Here is a 22029-nt window from a genome sequence, read left to right on the forward strand (position 1 = left end):
TTCTTAGTATTGTGGATGTAGAGTGTACAGTTTTGACCAACCTGCGTTTGTGCTGTCTCTCTTCTCAAGTCTCGTCGCATTGTATATTATGTGTAAGACTAGGAAGCAATTAGAGTAGTTTAGTTTGGGGCGTTTTTACGCTGAAGAACTTTTGGGTAACACTTTATTTTACCAGTGTCCTTGTTACATGTTACATGTAGGCTAGTTTCTATAGTAGGCTAATTAGGCATAGCCTACTATAAAATATGCATTATTACATGCAACTAACCCTAAACCAAACCTAATCCTAACCTAAATCTATATTAAGTATGCTACTTGTAGTTAATTGATATTACTCAGTTCCTAAATGTATAATTAGCCTACACTGCAAGGACAAAATAATGTGTAACCGACTCTCCTTTTCTACATTTTCTTTTGATAATTTAGATTAGTTTGATAAAACTAGAGGTGTTTTGTTCGATTTATTCCTTTTGTTTGGTGCCTCTCAGGCTCACCTTCCCACCTTAGTTTGTTGTTGTATTGCTGTCAGTCACAATCAGATAGATAGAAGGGATGACCCCAAGAAATATAATCAACCTGTTAATTTATAACTTTTCATCAAGATAACATTTATCACTTGTAAATGTAATGTACTTCATATTTCACAGTTTTGACCTGTTAACTGTTTAAAGGGTTAGTTCACCCAAAAATGAAAATTCTGTCAGTAATTACTCACACTCATGTTGTTCCAACCCCGTAAGACTTTCGTTCATCTTCGGAACACTAATTAAGATATTTTTGATGAAATCTGAGAGCTGTCTCACTCCTCCATATAGGCTTCTATGTAATTGAAACTTGCTGGCCCAGAAAGTTAGTAAAGACAATGTTTAAAATAGTCCAAGTGACTACACAGCCTCAACCATAAGTTTATCAAGCGATGGGAATACTTTTTGTGCGCAAAAACAACAACAAAAATAACGACTTTATTCAACTATTCATTCTCTTCTGTGTGGGCCTGAGTTCACTTATAGTGCAGCGCAGCGCTTCTGGGTTGTACGTCAGAACATAGGCTCACTATTGGCTGACACTGGTCATGTGTGTGATGCTGGCCAATAGTGAGCCTACGTTCTGACGTACAACCCAGAAGCTCTACGCTGTTACACAATGAGCGAGGTGTTGCTAAATGAGAAATACAGATTCCTAAAGCTGTGCTCATACAAAATACAAAAAAAGCTTGCTAATATAATATTAATGAAGTAAAAGGCCTCTTAAGTGAACTTAAATAGAGTATAAATCCATGACTTTCATTTTCAATTTTCAACACTTAAGTACACTTTTAAAAAGAAAACATAATATTGTCAAATTAAACGTTTGACTTTGAAATACATTTTAAATCATTGATTTAATAATGTTTTGTCATGCTCTGAAGAAGTACACTTATTTTGATGTGTTGACTAACATACAAAAGCACATGTCAAGTTAATATTGTTTTCCATGTACCAACTTGCAATTTGCAAATGTGTAATTAAAAATGTCTAAATACATGACATACAATTTTCAATAGAAATTACATTAAAGTATATTTTCGTTACTGCCCATATGCTTGTCAGTACATTCAGCAATAAACTTAACCATAAACCATATTTAATAGAAGTAATTATGAAATTACAAATAAAAAAATGTGGACCAAAAAGCACTCTAAAGTTAAGCTAACTTTAAACATTAATTTAATTGCACATAACATGCAATTAGGTATCCAACAACATTACATTCAGTTTGCAGTATTTTATTTTAAAGTATATTATTTCCAAAATCAGTACTCTTTTTAAAAGTTATTCAAAGTTTACCTCTTTTTTACAAGGGTAATTTAAAATGTATTAATGGAAAATTAGAAAATGGTATATAGAAATATTTATGATTCATATATATATATATATATATATATATATTATTATTTTATTTTTTTTACAAATACATACATTTAATCAACATTAGGCATAGATTTTGATACACACAGTATATGAACCATATCCCGTCAAATATTAAAATAAGATATTTTAAAAATAAGCTACACAGTACTCGATACTAAAGTCCATAATGTTTTATGGTCTAGTCCAACATTGAGATTAATTCCTCTTATTTAATGGTCTTGTCAAACATCAGTCATTTTCAAGTGCTGCTTTTTTCAGTCAACATCAGCTTTGTTCGCGTCTCTGAGAACACAAGACCATGCATCCTGCGGCCTGTTGACAGAGTTGTAATCTGGAGGAACGTCAAAGAAGAGCTCATCATCAAAACAATTCTCATCACTGGGGGAAGCCAGATACGGTAGTTTGAGAACAACCCCAGTCAGCAAACCGCCCACAGCGGAAACAGCAATGGTCCCGAACAAGGCAGCCACCTGAAAGAGCGCCTGTTCCTGAGCGCTCCGACCCAATCCCGCTTCCAGGTCCGGGATAAACACCCGCAACTCCGCTAGCAGAGGGTCTCCCTCTGGAGGAGCCCGATGAGAGAAGGTTTGGTAGAGACTGGGGCCGTACGTTTCCTTGGTCGCCACCAGGATGCCGCAGATTCCTGCTAGACTGGAAATGAGTCCTGTTAGACCGTGCAGGTTGTGTATGCCACACTGATCCTGCAACCGCAGCCGACGCGCCAGGAACGGGCTTAGGTATTTGTACCCCAGCATGCACGCAATGCATCCCAGGATCCCCAGTACAAAAGCAGCGGCCGGTGAAATCATCATGTCCACCGAGGCCCCAACCGTTACACCACCGGCCAAGGTTACGTTCTGCACGTCGGCCATGCTGATCTTGCCATTCTTGCTGAGCATGCTGGACAGGGCGAAGGCGGTGATTGTGGAGGCACTGAGACCTATGAACGTGTGCAGAACGGCTCGGTGTTGGTCGTCACCCTTGAAGGTCAGCGCTGAGTTGAAAGAGGGCCAGAACACCCAGAGGAACAGGGTTCCCATAACAGATAGCAGATCCGACTGGTAACTCGTCTTCTCTTTTGGGTGTCCCTCGTTTATGCTGGGTCTGTAGAGGACAAAGGTGACACCTAGTCCAAAGTAGCATGCGAAAATGTGGATGAGGATGGAGCCACCAGCGTCGTTGATCTTCAAGTATTTCAGGACGGCCCATTCTGTGACACCAAACACAGGGATCTCGAGCAAGGCCATCACCTATAAACAATACACAGTATGTAGTTTGAAGATGTAAAATATGTAAAAATGACTCATCTTGCTGACATAAATGTACTAACAAAAGTTTGACACAATTGAGCCATCCCAAAACCTAGTGTGCTGCCTACATAGACGGCATTTTAAGGCTTCATGTAGGTTCAATACAAAAAGTTATCATCTTTTAATACAATTTTTTAATAGGATGCATCATTTAAGCAAATTCTAAGGCAGCATCACATGTATCTATTGCGGTGAACGCAATCCCAGAATGCATTGCGCCAAGCTGTGCTGTATATTAGTTTGTATAAAGCACATATTAATGCCTTAATCTGTATGACCTTATTCTACATTCCTAATCCACCCAATACCTAAACATAGCAACTACCTTACTAACTATTAATAAGCCGTAATTAGGAGTTTATTGAGTCATAGTTAATAGTTAGTTAATAGTGAGAATCGGACCCTAATCTAAAGTGTGACCACAAGTCCCAGTAGAATATTTTAGTTTACAATTACTACATTCAGAAATATGTCAAAGACGAATATAAAATGACATAGAGATATACTGTACTTAAGTTGATCAAAACACTAAAGTTAATTGCATTTAATATGATTTTAAAATGCTCCTTTATTTTTTAACATTCAACTAATATAAATTAATCACATTCTGTTCATACATACGTTTATATTTTAAAGTATATTGTTTCCACAATAAGTAGCCTACTTTTTAATAAAGTCTTATAGTGTTCTTCTTTTTCACAAGTGTTGCAACATGTTAACAGTTTATCTCACACAGAGATGCTGCCTATGTAGGGAACTCCCAAAGGATGCTGCTTTAGAAGGAAGATGATTTGGGCAGTAGACAGTGAACTTTGTATAGAAACGATTTAAAGAGTTTTTGATGCATGGCAGATCTTTATCACACACATACAACAGGTGAACGTCTCCTTTTACTTTTTGTGAATGAATATATATATTATAATATAATGAATGTGAATGTTCACCAAATCTTTCCACTGTCTCTTTTTAGTGAAATCAAGTAGTGTTGCAATGGACAATGGAAAATGTTGCAATATCTAATATCAAACCACCTGCTGCAAAAATGATAAACTTACCAGGAGTTGCACAGGGCTCGTCTTTCCCAGCACTGCTCCAAAAGAAATCAGCACAACAGCACAGGCGAACTCAGCATTGATCAGATTCAGCACACCAAGATGAATCTTCCCATCATAGTAAAACTGAAAGAAGCCCTGGACCAGAATGGCCCACTGAATGGTAAATGTGGCGATTAGGAAGTTAAACACCATTCCACCAAAACCATAGCGCCGGAAAAAGGCCAGAAGGCAGCCGAATCCAAGAAATATCATCACCTGAATGTCAGCAAAAAATGGATAGTTCTGATACAATGAATTCTCCATGGGCCGTGTCTGGTTGTTCTGTAAAAGTGCATTAGCTTGATCGTCGTACGTCACAAAGAAAGCATAGAGGACCACAATCAGGACCTCCAATGCAAAAATTAGCACAGGGAGCCGCACACGCAAATTTGTAGACTTATTCTTCATTTTGACTGTAACTGAGCACAGAGCAAGCAGTCCTGCCTCCGTTCTCTTCCAGTGACACTTATTTATTTTATCTACTGTAACTTGATAAGCAGAGTGCTTTCCATTGGTTAAAACATGAAGTTACATCATCCACATGCTGCTTAGGCAAAGGGAAATCCAGCTGCACTTTGTCCTAAGTAATAACCATTATCAGGATTTAATTACTCAGCAGTTTTTAAACTTAAACAAAGGGTATGGTAATTTAAACCATCATATCATAAAAGAGTGAGAGATAGGATGAGAAAGGAAAAAAGAAACTCATTAACATGTTTATTGCAAAGATCAATGGCACAATCAGTGACAAAGCCATGAACCTCACTGCTGAGACTCGGAGTAATGCACTTTCAACAGGGTTTCACATTATTGTTTCCTAATAGTGTTGATAACACAGTACAGAAAGATAAGCTCATTTGCAAAAGTGCCTAATTTGGAAAGCCAGTTTGATGATGAAGTCACAAGAGTGAACGGAAAATGTAATCAGTGTATAAGTGTTTATTTTAAATCTTGTTAAACTTCAAGGAACGTATTGTAGAAGCTTTCGATAGATAGATAGATAGAATTATGCTCTATTTTTGCTGTTGTTCACTGACATTTTCTTCAGCTGTATTTTTTTTATGTGACCTCTATTAGAACAAACAGCACCTCTATGTCTGTATTATTCTGAAGAGTATTATATTCTGTTTATATTATATTCTGATTATATTCTGTGAATGTAAGATGCAAGAAGTCCTTGAGACTATTTATGGGACACACTGATCTAAACATCTTGATCAACGATGGACCCTTTTCAGACTGTGATTACGTGTTTCCATAAGTATTAACGTCATGAATCTAGCAAAGTTTTTTAAATATATTTTCTACTAGGATGACTTCCGCTTCTGGGAAACCAGGAAATCTAAAAAGCATCCGTACATTTCAGCCTTGTTTTGACATTTAGCAGATGCCAACAACTTAGATTGCTTTCAAGGTAAATCCTGCATTCTTTTTCTTTCTTAGAAATTAGTTAATGCATTCCCTGGGAATCGAACCCATGACCTTGGCGAATGCCAAGCTCCAGTGCTTACAGGAACACTCTGAAATTTAGACGAAAGAACTGCAAACACCACAACTGATAAAACTGAACAAAAGTATGTTTTTATTATAGCCGTGCTGCTATGTTTAAGGGGGGAAATGTGTGAAACTGCACATACCTGCCTTTGCTAACAGTTTCAGGCAAACATATTAAATATGTTTTTATCTGGACTTTTTCTATTTGTCTCAACAACATTGTAAAATGTCAAATGAACAAGCACATTGAGGTTACATTTGTTTAACACTTTGCATTCAGGCAGTATCTGTTTATACAGAGTGCAAATAGCCAACCCTGTTGGCAAAGGCTTAGTTTCACTATCATTGATCATATATTTTAACTTTAACACATACTTTACATTTTGTGTGAGTAACACCTATTACAATAACAGCAGATAGAACCCACAGGCCGTTATACAGTCATTTTACCCTTTTATGGCATTCATTTTATTTGAGCAGGTCTTAAAAGAAAGTCAATAAAAGCCTTAAATTTGAAAACTAAATAACTAATGTAAACTAGAAAACTAATGTAAATAACTGTTGTCTTTATTAAAGATGAAAGAGGCTGTCTAATTCATTTAAGAGAAGGTAGAGAAATTTCTCTTTTAATGTCATGACAATGTGGATATTTGCAGCTGAATTGAACTTCCTAATGCTGCGGTATCTTTTATTATTCAACAACACACATACAAAAAATATATTGTGTATTAGGACGTCCTTGAAAATGAGATGATGCATCTCAAGGGGTTTAATGAGATTAATCAGAAAGAATAAAATTTGTTACAAATTTGTTATAAATTGCAACACTGTGACAGAAACGTGATGATAGTAGAAAGGGCCAGTTATTTATATCAAGTCAGTGTCATTTTCATGTTCTTGTATTTGACTATGAAACAGAATAAAGCAAATATTAAAAAATAGAGGAAAAGACACCAAGTGACATTTCATTATTTATTTAAAGTTGAGGACAGTCCCTGTGTTATCCTGAATATTCTGATTTAAATATGTTCATAAATAAAAACATTACATTTCTGTGAAGAAAGTTCTCACTCAAGACTCCACATCACACTGTATAATAGAAGAAACGACCACTGATTTATTTTTTCTCACAAATGAAAACACAATAAATAGTTGTAATAAACGACTTGAACTTTATTGCATTTTGTGCAGACAAGTCTATAAAATGGTCCAGAGAAACCATTATTCATAGAACATAGAAGCTTTTGACAAGATAAAACAATAATTTAAGATATAGTTTAAATATATTTTCATATAACACAATTGAGACACAATGTTCTATTTATTTTTAAAATATTAAACTTGCATGGACACACAAATTAAACAGCTAGGCTAAGATAACTATAATGTGTCATATATTTACAAAAGCAACTGCCACGGTTTAACCTCTCTTTTTCCAATAAAGTGATATGTCACAGAGTCATATACGTAAAGAAACAGAAACACTTCACCCTTTTCCCCGTTACAGTCACGCTCTCCAAACATGCACCGTTTTGACTCCTCGTGAGAACCGAAGCAGAAAACAGAAAACACATCACTAATCAAGATCACTGTCTTTGGATCTACACTGACTACCATACAAAAAAAAAAAAAAAAAAGAAAAGAAAAAAAAACCCCATCAAACTGCCCTCCTATGGAGAAATTCGAAATGTCGGCTGTGTAGAAATGCTCTTGCACACACTGTTGGGAAAGTTTCAGAAGTATCAGAGGATGTACGGTGCCATTAGAAAATCAGAATCAGTGCTTAAAAAATTGGAGGTGAGGTCTGGAGATTTTTCGGTTAAAACACCAACATGCTGAAACGGGTATCAGGAGCACTGAATGAATGATGAAGAACTTCTGCCAATCTAACTGTGCAAATCCCCTTCTGTCTGGTATATCCCAACATGACAGGATATCTCTTTGCATTGATTAACTTGATCAAGTCTGGCTAAATAGCCCATTCTATATGAGTCAGCATTCTCAATATTGCATTTGAACACATTTTCAAACACGCCGCTTCAGCAATCACTCGGAAATAATCATTAGCACCTTCTGAAACACCTGCGATTTCAAATTCAATTCGCTGGTTATCTTATAAGCCCTGTTAATCGACTAGTAAACTGCGTAATAGTATAGATTGCAACAGTGCCCGTCCACTTTTTCAGCGGCGTTGGTTCCAGAAGAATTTTTTTCCCATTCATTTCTCCCATAGGGATTTCAAAAAAAGTCTTCATTAAAACGTTATAAGCCACAAACCAAGCCAACCAGCTATGAGGTGAATCATAATAGTACAAACTTTGATTTGAAGCAAAAAAGTATTTGAAAATTGGACAAAAAAACAAGAATGTGCACTTAACGGCTTCAGTGAGGGAAAGAACTACAATCCCATGAAGCATTGCGAACAGTATAATCAAATAAAAAATGATGGAGAAATTTAAACATTATTAAAAATTTAGATTTTTTTTATATAAACACTATATTTTAAGTTTATTGCAAAATATGCATATATTGAAATACGTGAATATTTTTTTGTGTAGTGAGACGACTCGATTACGTCATTCGTCATTACTTAATCTCTGATTGGTGAAATTTTCTGCACAGGATCATGGGTAATGTAGTTTTTCACCGCGAATTCCGCTGTTAAACATGATTATTTTTAAACTAAGTTGAAATAAAGCGGGCTGATGGCTTCAACAGATATACATGCTATCAATTATCAACCTCGTAGCTCTCAGAAAGGCTGTCTTTAAAAGTTTATCATTAAAAATCTATTTCCCTATGGATAAAATGAATGGAGTTTTTACTTCTGGAACCAGACTGTTGCAATCTATACCATTGTTGCAGGTTAGTTACACGTCAACATTGCATAAAAAACATCATGATTCTTCTATATGCATTCTAAGGGCACATTCACACAGAGCGCTATTTTTCAATGTAAACACGTACTAGACAAACGTCTTGAACCATTGCGCTTGTGTCTCGCGTGTTGTGTCTTGCGCATGAAATGGCATTCTAATAATCATCTCTAGACCTTCCACTTTTTTTGTTCTATTGCCCGGCGTCTTGCGTTTTTATAAAAGAACTCTAAGGGGCCACTCAAACAGAACGAGTTTTTCCATTTCACACCTCTACTTTTCCATTGTTTTTCAACGTAAAGACGGATGTGTTTGACCGTTGCGCTCGTGTCTTTTGCACCATCTCTTGAATGACGCGGCTTTTAAAAAAACAAGTTAAACTTTTCAAAAAACGTGTCTCTAGAACTTGCGTCTTTTTCTGCTCCACTGACCCGCTTCTCGTGTTTTTAACAGCAAAAACGAGTTCTGTGTGAACCGGCCCTAAAGGTGTTTACTTCAGGTTCCCTTCAAAAGTGCTCCAAAGCGAGGACATGAAATAAGAATAAAAATACCAACAAATGAGATTGAATGTAGATATGTGAGAAAGAAACACTAACTTTGAATTTTCACAGTGCTTATTTCTAGTTATGCTTTGGCCAATTTGGGGTGACTTTAGAGTTTACCGTTCCTTTCAAGGGAAGATAAGGAACGATATGCGACACAGAGTTTATGACACTTCTTTATTGTCTTCAGCCTTGGAGAAGGATTAGACGAATCTGATAAAATGATATCGAAAAGCCCTTTGCATCGATGTGAATTCAATTCAGATAGCCTATACTCCATGATGAACGGGACTTCAGACATCATTGTCATCCGCAGAGAAAAACCTCTGTTATCCGACAGCCAATATGGCTTAACCACGACATTGTCCCGGTATGTTTTTCTTTGCATGACTTTAAATAATGTGGAAAGTTCTCATAAAACTGCAAGTCACCCTGGCAGATACGGAAGCTCTGATTTCAATCTATAATACCTATACCGCTATAAACAATTCAGTAGAAAGTCATTTTAGATCCTCAAAGAACTTACTAAACTGTAATTGCATAGGACTCCAAAGAAGCCAAACTCGTCTTGTGTTGTAAATTCTAACGTACGGTACAGCAATGCAAAAGTTGCTTCAGATAAGATTATCATTTTAGAACAGAAGCAATAAACTTGGAAGAATTACGATAGGTATAGCACTTATTACGTACTTTGCAATTTCTGTTTCGGATAAAAAAAAGATCAGTTGAGCATAACTAGAATACTGATAAAGAAAATGTACTTAGCTATAATTCAAATTCTTTTTGCAAACAAGTTAAAGATCACTTCTATGAACTTATAGACCACAATCTTTACACACTACCTTTCTACTACAAGTGTGAACTTTGACATGACAACATGAGGAAAGATGAGGTATGTTTGAATAGTATAAGGACAGACTGGCGGTGACATTGAGTCGTTTTGCCTGTCTTTGAGTTGTAACCCTGTAAAACATTTTTCTTTTATGTCATTAAATTCTTTAACTAATTTTGGGTGTCTGAATGTAAATACACTTTCAATTTAAATGCAAAAAAACATCTATAAATATTGCATTTTTTTCTTTCGTTTTTTTCCCCCCCCTCAGTCTTATGTTTTGGGGGAGCGCAATATATATTTACATTTTAATGAAGGTAGCAGCTGTCACGTTTCTGTTTGTCTTTGGACTTCCTCTATGTTCATTGTGTTCACTCCTCCTTCATTAGTTCATCCCAAGCCTATTTGTTACCATGGTTTCTCTCATTGAGTTCATTTGTCCCAGCTGTGTCTCATTTCCCTCATCTGCTCTGTGTATTTAAGCCCTGTGTTTTGTCCTGTTCAGCGTCTGTCGTCGTTAATGTTAAGCTGGTCGTTCTGTCCTGGTTCTTAATCTCCCGAGCGTTTCTGTAAATTTATTATTAATAAAGTCTGCTGCACAGAAATCCTGTTTCCTCGCTGTTGCAACCAGAAACCTAACAGCAGCAAACTCAGCACAATTTGATTTTAAAGTTTAAAACATACATTTAGTTATTTTCCTTTTTAGGTCTCACAGTTACACAAGACGATAGTTTACTAGTCTATTCAGTAATCGAATATATTTTTTTTCATCATTGCAATTTTACAAAAAAATAAAATAGTTCTTTAGATAAATGTTTTTAATATCTTCTATTACTACCACACATGAACTAAATAATGTGCTCGTGCTCGTGAATTGAACAGTACGCATCAGTCGCTCACAGATGCTGCTTAAATGTAGCAAATTAGTGTCGTCTTTACAAATGTAAAAATAAAGGAAAATGTCAGACATTCATGACAAACATTAGACATGAGTTTAAAATACTATGCAGTTAAAATATGCTTTTGTTCACAAATTTGATTGGGTGAAAAAGGATGATTTCATTAGAATAAAACTGCATCTGGTTTACAAAGTAACTGGTAATGTCAGACACATGATACTGTATGTTATGATGCCGTGACCCAGCACTGTCCTTTTCTATATGAAAATGCAAAGATTGGTTCGTTTTTTGATAAAAATGTTTTTCCTCTCATATGGCACGATTTATATTTTGTGATTTGGCAAGAGATGTACATATACCATGTTTTCCCATGATTACAATCAATCAAAAATTGCTGAATGAATAAATAATTTTCTTTGTAAATAAATATTTGAAATATAAATACTAATCCTTTTCTATTTACATTCCCTTAAGATATATGTAATTCTACTATTAAATGCGATTATTCAGGATTATATCTTTATGGAATATTTGAACTGTATATGGGTTTTCAATTCTGTTTAGACTCTCTCCACAGTATGTACACGTGTGTAACTGAGTAATATATAATTCATGTCTGCTGATGATAATTTTTCATTTCATGGATCAAGTGAACATTTTTGGGAAAGGAACATATCCATCAACCCTCCAATATTATAAAATCTACTCCAGTACAAACACACACACACACACACACACACACACACACACACACACACGCACGCATGGTCCAGCCCTCTCATATCGTACAGTATATGACTCTTAAAAGGCTGATGTAGTCAGAGGACATGCAGATGGTCAAGGGCAAAGCTGATAGTCATTGATCCAGTAGTGCTTACATTAAACACTGGCTCACATTAAACCCTGGTCAAGTCTGTCCTTGGTGTAAAATCACACCTCGGACAATTACGTGGTACACTGGAAGACTTGTTTTCAACAAAGAAAGATTCCACTCTATTTACCCTATGATGAACAATAAAACAATGGGGTGATAGTAAAGGAACAAAAGCCTAAAGGGGCAATCACAATAGATTTTGAGATTCATTCACTTTCATTCATATGCAAACAAACATGAAAGAATGATGATATGTGTATTTTCATCTTTTTTGGTAGTCTTTGAGCTGCCTATTCAAATAGCTATACAATGTTTGACCAATAGAGGTTTTAAAGGGGTCATGACATGATAAATCAAATTTGCCTTGATCTTTGGACATGTAAGAGGTCTTTATTACCATTAAAAGATCCTGCAAATTTCATAGATTAAAATGTCCTCCTCATTATACAAAAAAATAAATAAATAAAACATTTATTTAATTAAGCTCCAAAAACAGCTTGTTCTGATATTGGGATATGTGATGTATTGAATCTGATAGCAGCTGTATCACAAACCGTAAATCAATGAATTCATAACGATTTGTCTATAAATGACGGTTTCAAAACACTAACCTATGTGCAATAGCGAGTGGGAGTTAATACCGTTTCCTATGCAATGACGTGAGCCAATCATAACAGAGTGGTCGTTTACTGACAAGCTTTAAAGGAGCCGCCCCTTAAAAACTGATCATTTCAGACAGAGGGTCAGAATGAGGGTTGAAAATAATAATATATATGTGCAAATATAACTTTATTAACATTATAAGTGAACCTCAAGGAACATATTAAAATAAAATATTTAAAAAATCCATGTCATGACCTCTTTAAATGTAATATTGTGGAGGAATATTTTAGTTCGGGAATCATCTATATAAACTACCATTCAAAAGTTTGGGGTTGGTAATTTTTTTTTTTTTTTAAAGAAATTAATACTTTTATTCAGCAAGGACACCTAAAAGTGAACAAAAGTGACCTTTACATTGATACAAAAATAAATGCTGTTATTTTGAACTATTCATCAAAGAATCCTTTAAGCAGTACAGCTGTTTTCAACATCGATAATAATAAGCAGCAAATCAGCATATTTTTGTTTTGATCAAATAAATGAAGCCTTGGTGAGCACAAGATACTTCTTGCAAAAACATTAAGAAACCTTATCGACCCCAAACTTCTGAATGGAAGTCTAATACAAGTTTAGATGAAAGACACACTTTAAAAGGAGCTGGATGGTTTGTAACGGTCACTGAAAACCTTTCAACATTTAAAATTGACAGTTTTTTTAGGTCCACCCAAAATTTCGCATGCTTAAAATCTAGTGTGACTGTCCCTTAAAATAGTTTTGTAAAGACATATAATATTAAATAAAGTCTAGATGGATCAGAGTATTTGGTTGGGTGTCACTGGAGAACATGGGCTTTTGGAAATGAGTCAGAATATAGTAACAAAGACCAACTCAATAATTTACTGATCTGTGTGTGATGTACTCTGTTGACTTTATGAGGTGAGAATGAAGCCAATAAGAGGAAGATAGAGTGATTGATTGAAGGATAAAACTTAATAACGTGGAAGAAGTGACATCTACTAAGCTGGTGTCTTTTTAGACTATGTAGTGCAAAGTCATCTGATATGTGCTGGGGCGTTATTGCTCATGGTGTAGGTAGGGGTTACTGGGACGTTTCGTTTATGCAGTGAGGGATGAGGAATATTTGGTGGTTGAGCTGAGCCCCTCAAGAGTAGATGGTAATGACCTCACGTCCACCTCCACGCACGAGCAGGACTCTGTTGAGACCTTCAGTCAAGACCTCGAGGAACTCCATGTCTGTGTGTCTGAAGTCAAGCGGCAAACTTTGACATTTACACGAGAGCAGTCCCTGTCATACACAAGCAGGAAGTAACTTCACTGTAAAACAGTTTAAAGTCAGATAGACAGATGATTTTTTTTTTCAAGGAAAAAAGGATACAGTTCTCTTCTCCGGTGCGGTTCCTCGGTGGTCCAGGCATGTTTAGCAGGACTAGTTTAGCTTCTTGCGACTTCTTCACAATGACCTCGTTGAGCCTCTGCGCGTGGTGCATGCGCCTGACATTCGACTGATTCCTGTATAAAACATCACATGAAGAGCATTGCAAAGACTTTTTTGTGCATGTGAGGTTGATACGACTACATTTTTAGTATATGTCTGCTTATCAGAGAGATATGAAGCATACAAGAAATGTGAAGGAATCAAATGAAGTAGCATTAGTGTTATCTTGAAAGTGTACTCACAGGCTCTCCCATTCCCTGAGGCATGAGCAAAGGGAAACAACAGTGAACAACCCAGTGAACAGAGAAATACAGGACCACAGCACAAATTCAACCGCATTGAGAACGTAATTGAACAACCTCAATGACCTTTTTAACCGTAACTACAAAGGTAAGGATGCACCATGATATTCATCGGGCAATAATTGATCAAAAACCATCGGCATGTCGAGTGTCAGCTTGAAAAAGTCAGGTGGAAGCATGTTGGAAGGTTGTTGTATGTGTTAGGTATAAACCATAGTGTTGTGTCTCACTGATTTTTTTTTTTAGCATCAGGCATCAAGAACGACAGTCTAACCATCACTGTTTTTGAAATCTGAAGTGACAAGAGCGAAGCAAATCAAATGCATGCAAATTCTCAAATAATGATGGAAGTGTTTGTGTTTCAAAGTAGAGTTTAACATATTGCTGATGTTTATGGAAGCTTCCCAGCAAGCAAAAGCTGCCATTGCACCGTCTCGGTTAACTATAGACCCAATATAGTCCGGCTATGAGTAAACAACTTCTAGCCAAAATAACCTTGAATTCAGTTACATGTCATTTTTGCCAAAATAACTTGTATGTTCCATCATGTAAGCAAAGTCAACTGCGATTACAAGGTGTGAGGTTTCATTTCTTTGACATGTTCTATGTAACGTCTTTTAAAAGCAAAATTGCTTGCTGGGTTGTTTCCACCACAAAATAAAACATTTTAAAAGATTATTGCAACTTTTTATCTCACAATTGCATCTGTTTACATCTGAATTGAGAAATGAACTTGCAATTACTTGAAATGAATAGCATTGCGAGATATAAACTCACAATTATGACTTTTTTTTTCTCAAAATTGTGAGATATAAAGAGGCAAGTACAAGTTCTAAAGTTCAATTCAGAGGAAAAACTTTTTTTTTTCTCAGAATTGCAAGTTTATATCTTACAATTGTGACTTTATAACTCGCAATTGTGACTTTATAACACACAATTCTGAAAAATAAATAAAAAGTCAGAATTGTGAGATTAAAGGTCACAATTACTTTTTTTTTTTTTTTACTTTTGTAACTCTTTGTGGAGGTTTAAACTGAGTTTTGTCAAATTAAAGTGTCAAAACAATGATCATAGACACATGTTCCAAAAGAAATATCTCAAGTAGCATGGGTCTATAGTTATTATTATTATTAATGAAATCAGAGAAAACCCCAAATCTCTATGCAAAGGTTTGACTAACATCTCACTCTAGTGAGTTCTAGTAACTAATATAATTGTACAATGATTGACTAAATATTTCCTTTTTTATTAAAAACTTTTGATTTGATTTTCGTTTTGATTGATTTATTATAGCTGACACAATATATACTTAGTAGAGACCGTCATTCTCTTGACTCACGGTTTCATGTTGAACATATCCTTTATGCTTTCAGGGTTGGCCACTGCTGGGTTTTTGGCCTTCTCTGTTTCGTCCGTCCAGGTCATCTGCACCTCCTCTCCGGGGCTAATGGCCGCTGGTGTGGGAGCGGTAGGGGAGGTGGGGCTAGTGGGGGTGGGGGTGGCATTTTTGCCCTGAATGAGTTGAACCTGTCGAGGACGGGAGAGACGGACAGACTAAGAGAAAGGTAAAAAGAGTGAGAGGGTAGGCAGGGATAAAACAAAAAGTAAGAAGTGAGAATTGTCGCTTTTCCGGTAACCTTTTTTTCAGAAGGATAAAGAAAAAAGAGAGAGGGGGCGAGAGATGCACTGCCAGGGTGTTAACAGAAGAGAACGATTTTCTAGTAGATAATGACTGAGAGAAGAGGGAGAATGGCAAAAATAGAAAGTGATGAAGAGATGCTATCTTCATGGCTGATAGGTCCGTGTTATCATCTAATCGGCCTGAAGGAAAGGTGTGATTAGCTCAACTGGAAAACAAGCACAAAGTCACACACTTGATGGATAAATGCACAGAGACAAAACTGAGAGACAGCAGCTACCTCCTCCTCGGGTTTCTCTTCGCCACCTCCTGTCACGGACTCCTCAGCGATGCTCCTCTGGGGGTGCAGGTTTGAAGGGTTCTTTCGCCGTATGGAGCCACGGGACACATCTGTGATGCTCTGAATCTGAAGAGACAACAGACAGCGCTGTTAGACCGATTCAAACGGCTAAATATTGATGTCTGTTAGAATAAACCATGTGAAAATTGTAAAACTGTATTGAATGTGCACTTGTAGTGTAATTCAATTCTTAAAAGTGTATTTTTACTTGCAGATATTATATTAATGAAATAAAGGGAGTTTAAGTGTACTTAAAGAGAGTACATTTTTAGTACTGTTTGGTAACACTTTATTTTACATTGTCCTTATTATACGTTACATGTAGTTAACTATAAATTCTGTGTTACATGCAACTAACCCTAAACCAAAACCTCATCCTAATCTAACCCTATAGTAAGTACATGTAGTTAATTATTATTAATCTGTACTTAGGTGTATAATTACACTGTAACGCAGACACCTTAAAATAAAGTGTAACCCTATGTTTTAACAGTTACACTTTTAAAAAGTGCAATGCAATAATGTAATTAAATGTCAAATGTAATAATGCCAAATTAAAAGTTTTACTTTAAAGTACATTTTAAATCATTGTTTTAATAATCTTTTGTCATGCTTTAAAGTACACTTATTGTGATGAGTAAATAAGCAAAAAATGTCACTGTAGACCCCAAAAAAGTGTTTAATTGTATTGAATGTGCACTACTGTACTTCAATTCTTAATTTATTGAAGTATTGTACATCAAATCTTAAAAGTATATTTAATTATATGATATGTATAAACACGGTTTGAAATGAACTTTTTCACCCGCCGGCCAATTTGGCAACTAAATTTTTAAGTTACCGTCCATTCAGGACTTCTACAAGCCAACAAATTTACCAGATTTACTACGTCACATCTTATATATATATATATATATATATATATATATATATGATCCTTTGATCCCTTTCACCAAAAATGTGTTTTAGGTGGACAGATCAATACAGTACAAAGAACATGTAGGAAATAACAAAGCCTTTTTTGATTCTGTTAACCAAATGTTTTTTAATCTTTGCTATTGCGCGCCGTTATTTGTTTGCGCAGTGACAAGTGTGTTCAAGTAAGCCAGATATGTGCAGATTTTGCGCAATACGCTGTATATAATAGATCACGATGACTCACGAGTTGAGTATTTGCGCTAAATTCGCACAGATTTGTCTTACACAAGCTTCCACAGCAAAGTGAGTAAACAGTAACACGTCAAATTGGCTAGTGATTTGACAGCATTACCCACCACAGTTGATTTTTACCTGCGGGTTGGCGGGCGTTAATTTCAAACCCTGTATATATATGTATATACAGTATATATATATATATATATATGTGTGTGTGTGTATATATATGTGTGTGTGTGTGTGTGTGTGTGTGTGTGTGTGTGTAGTACTCTGAAGCTCAGCAAATTTTTTATATCAATTTAAACTATAACATTTTAATTTAATTGCAAGTATGCTAAAGTGTATACTAAATTGCAAGTATGCAAAATTTTTTACTTCTTTTTCACAAGGCTTTAACTTTTGCTTTGACTTGGATACCTCTCTCTCACGCTCGTTCTTGGTAAGATGCATCTCCTTGAGGATTTGCGATCGCTGCTCCATCACCAGGGTCTTTTCGTAAGTGTAGGCAGAAATGTCGCTGTCATGCTTGAATTAAATGAAACAAAAGGTTAGAATGATGGTTTCCAGTATAAACTCATGTGTGTGAAGGAAGCGTGCTTGTTCCTCACCATTTCAACCACCTCAACCTCAGCATCAAAGCGCAGGTGATAGAGGAATGTCATCAGGTCTTTCTTCATCTGAATGCTGTTGTCGTCCATCTGAGCCACAGTGAAGATACGCATCTTGCACTTCCTCCAAACCTACAGTTGAACCACAGTTATTGTCCAGGGGCCGTATTCACAAAGAATTTTAAGGCTAAAAGTAGCTCCTAACTGGCGAATTTAAGAGCAACTCCTAAAAATAATGGGCGTGTCACTCGTAACTTTAGGACTCCTAATTTTTTTGACTAAGAGTAATTCACGAAGCATTTTAGCCCTAAAAGTAGCACCTAAGCCTGGGACAGCTTAAAAGAAGTCGAGAGGACTCCTAACTCACTAAGACCTATTCACAAACCACTTTTTGTGGCATTTCACGTTGCGATGTTTTGAAATGCGTATGCGGCGGCTACAGGAGCTTCCAATCGCGAGGGAACAATTTGGCATTGTAGGCATAACTAGGGATGCAATAACGCCACCAACAACAACCAAAACTAGGCTACTCATTGCATGTAAACTAATTGTAACGTTTCAAATTAAATGTTCTTCTCTTTGCAAATGTAGGCAGAGGCATATAGTGACAGATTAATTCAATAATGTTGCAAAGATATTGCATCAATCCATATGTTTCATTAGGCTACTAGGCTATTTGTTTTGCCTTACTCTTTATTCATTTAGGCTATTTATTCAGTTATTCATCATCTTCCGTCCTTCGCACTACTTGTGTAGCGCACGCATTCTCAGACCTGTCACCTGTCACTCATCATCGTAGGGGAGGTGTTAGGAATCATTCCCGCGTTACAATCATCAGCCAATCAAGGTGGTCACTTCAGTCAAGCTCGTGCATGAGTAATGGCGTCATCCATAGCAACGAAGACTCACTCTTAGTTTAGGAGTTGTCATTTTTCTTTACTAAGAGTAGGTCTGAAAGGCGTTGTGAATAACTTCTAAGAGAAAACTCCTAGCTAAAATCTTTTAGTGCGATTTAGGAGTACTCCTAGTGGTAAGATAAAATGCTTTGTGAATACGGCCCCAGGGCTGTGTTTATCAAAAGCATTTTGAGCTAAGTTGATCGTAGAGACCATTGGTGCTAATGGTTTTACGATTTACGATTACGACGCTTTTGACAAACGCAGCCCAGTATAACAATCGAGTCAATATTTCTCATTCAAAGACATGAACTGAATGTGTTCTCAGTTTCAATCCCTAGTGAGTGGCCTCATAGGCAGCAATTGATTTAACATACTGAAATGAAACCTTAACTGCAACACTTTACATAACTCCATTAATGCCCAACCACTCCACATAAATATAGCACATTATGAGAGACTTGACACAATTCACACAGTGATTTCTATAGTGTTTGACATTGACATATTAAGCTAATAGTTAGAAACTTTGACAAGCACAACAAATATTGTGTGAAATAGTTTGTCTATTAAGATGGAACTGTTTTTATTAATATCCAGGGTGCCCAAGGAGTTCAAAATAATTGTTTTTATTAATAATTTGAATAAAATATAGTGTAACATATTTAAACATTTTTAATTATTTAAATTTAAAAACGTCAATGCCATCTCCATTTTAAATAAAATAAATATGTTGTTAACTAATTTTAATAACTCTGCCCACCATTGCTCATACAATTTATCCTTTAGTGCAAGCATATTATTTCTATTTACACTACCTTTCAAAAGTTTGCGGTCCGTGACATTTTTTAAAGAAAGTTATACTTTAATTCAGCAAGGATACATCAAATTGATCAAAAGTGACAGTAAAGACAAAAAAATTATTAAAATTTATGTTAAAAATGTATGTAAAAAAATCCTAAAAAAATGTTAAGCAGCACAACTGCTTTCAACATTGATAATAAATGTTTCTTGAGCACCAACTCATCATATTAGAATGATTTCTGAAGGATCATGTGACACTGAAGACGGGTTTAATGATGCTTTAAATTCAGCTTTGCCATCACAGAAATAAATTACATTTTAAAAAATATTAAAATATGGACAATTAAAATTTTGATATTTTTGTTAAATATTATGTATAATATTATGTTATTTTAAAATTGTAATAATATTTCACAAAATCCTGTTTTTACTGTATTTTTGATCTAATAAATACAAGAGACTTCTTTTAAAAACATTTAAAAATCTTACCGATCCCAAACTTTTGAATGGTAGTGTATACATTTTGACTGATATTTTTGCAGCACATACAATTTACACTCATGTAAATATCAACTGCCATTAAAAACTGTAATTGTGCTTGTCGAATGGCATTGTGGGATTGCTGTCGGTGTGAAGGATGCATGTAATGCGGCTTTAGATTCTCTCCAACAGATCTTAAAGGTGACCTATTACGTCCTTTTTTACAATATGTAATATAAGTTTCTGGTGTCCCCAGAATATGTCTGTGAAGTTTCAGCTCAAAATACCGCACAGATCATTCATTATAGCATGTCCAATTTGCCCCTACTTGGGTGTGAGTAAAAACACGTCGTCTTGTGTGTACCTTTAAATGCAAATGTTCTGCTGCTCCCCTCCCCCTCTCCAGAAGAGGGTGGAGCCTTTACAGCTGCTGCTTCGAATACTCCAGCAACTACAAAACTGGAGAATCTCACACAGCCAAAATGTCAGAAACTGTCAGTAGCCTTACAGTATATGTTCGAACAGGAGTTGGACACAAATGGAGAGACTCAGGAATAAGTTTAGAATGATGAATTTATGTAGCTGTTGTGGAGTTAACTTTATTTAACTTATCGATTAGCATGTTTCATCATGATCATCTGTAAATTGTTGTACAGGCGCTCATGTGGGAACTTCAGTAGGATGTTGGTATCGACCCATCTTTCAAAATCAACTTTTGTGCAAATCCAGCGCAGCCTTGCTTTCATTCCAGTTAAAAATCTAAGATGGCGCTGCTTTGAATAAGGTCTATAGGGCAGATCGTCACCAGTCATAGGCGGAGCTTGCACCCATTTATGAGGATTATGTGGAGTGGATGGATTTTTACAATTACAAGCTGGTTGTTTACACACACTGTGGACACGTATCAGTGTTCAAACACCATGCAAAAGTGAATTTTGCATAATAGGTCCCGTTTAAATGCAGTATACTGTAATTGCTGCCTTCAATTTCGAAAAGCCTTGGAGTTGGTTGCACGCCTCGGATGCCTAAAATGCTGTTTAGCTAAGCAGAGTTTAGACCAGAGCTGTACGGTTCTTGTCCACAATCAAGCTACTATTATCTACAAACAATAATAAAACATTTGTTCCATCATTGTTCTGAACACTCTGCCAAAATGATCTATGTATGTGTGTTTGTGTACCTTGTGCTGGCGCAGAAGAAAGGGAAGGAGCATGAGCATGCCTCCGTCATGGACAATCCACCACACGTCAATGTAGCCCTCGGTGAAACGCTCTCCATTTGACGGATATGCAGAGATGTTCTTCGGCACCAGCAAAGCCAACTGAGCTGCGGTGGTCTCCCTAACAACCTCTGTGGGGACAAAACAGCAATATAGTCAAACACACTTTTTTGTGTGGTCATACAAACGGCTGCATAAAAAAAAAAAAAAAAAAAAAATTCAAAGGGTGATTTTTCTGATAAAAATTGCAATTGCGATGAAAAATGTGATTTAAAAAAGTTCCAGGTTTGCATCTCTTATTCGTAAGGCAGCACAATTTGACCTTAAATATTTTTAATTCATGAACGTTTTGGAATACAGACCTTAGTTGGTCTCTTTTTAAAGAAAGTTAAACTTTTTAAAGAAACTCTTTTCCTCAGAAGTTAAAGTTCGCCGTCCCAGTGAGGCAGCTCTCTCTTCTGTTTGCTTCGGGTTACTGTTCGACTGGAGACATCCAGTTTGACCTAAGGACCTTTCTCCCAGTGAGCAGCCGAAGGGGCCATTTTACCCATGATTTGCGTGTATGTGTTTGTTTAGATCATTTATGTGTTTGTGATTTAGTTCAATAAAAAATATGTGCACATTCATGTGAGTTTGATTCTGGCCCCTGTTTGTAAATCAACCCCACTTTAACGATGCGATCACAGCTACATGCTA

The 22029-nt window shown here is 36.1% G+C and overlaps 1 protein-coding gene across 3 annotated transcripts in view; it reads right to left on the reverse strand.

Annotated features, from left to right (window-relative positions):
• Nucleotides 1-2160: 2160 nt before the first annotated feature.
• The window catches only part of LOC307174178 (solute carrier family 12 member 5-like), an 80599-nt gene continuing 60730 nt past the window's right edge, over nucleotides 2161-22029 (reverse strand). Inside the window, exons 19-27 of one of the 3 annotated variants that reach the window (XM_079897894.1) lie at nucleotides 21295-21464; nucleotides 17935-18066; nucleotides 17744-17851; nucleotides 16112-16237; nucleotides 15532-15719; nucleotides 14133-14147; nucleotides 13847-13964; nucleotides 4276-4596; nucleotides 2161-3160 (exon numbers count right to left, since the gene is read on the reverse strand). In XM_079897894.1, the coding sequence (XP_079754020.1) occupies nucleotides 2165-3160; nucleotides 4276-4596; nucleotides 13847-13964; nucleotides 14133-14147; nucleotides 15532-15719; nucleotides 16112-16237; nucleotides 17744-17851; nucleotides 17935-18066; nucleotides 21295-21464 (2174 nt within the window). In that variant the 3' untranslated portion in view covers nucleotides 2161-2164. Of the gene's footprint in view, nucleotides 3161-4275; nucleotides 4597-6909; nucleotides 13689-13830; nucleotides 13965-14132; nucleotides 14148-15531; nucleotides 15747-16111; nucleotides 16238-17743; nucleotides 17852-17934; nucleotides 18067-21294; nucleotides 21465-22029 lie in introns of those variants that run through there. The other 2 variants (XM_079897893.1, XM_079897892.1) reach the window with 2 other exon arrangements.

This window comes from Squalius cephalus (assembly GCF_949319135.1).
Source record: "Squalius cephalus genome assembly, chromosome: 16".
Classification (NCBI taxonomy): domain Eukaryota; kingdom Metazoa; phylum Chordata; class Actinopteri; order Cypriniformes; family Leuciscidae; genus Squalius; species Squalius cephalus.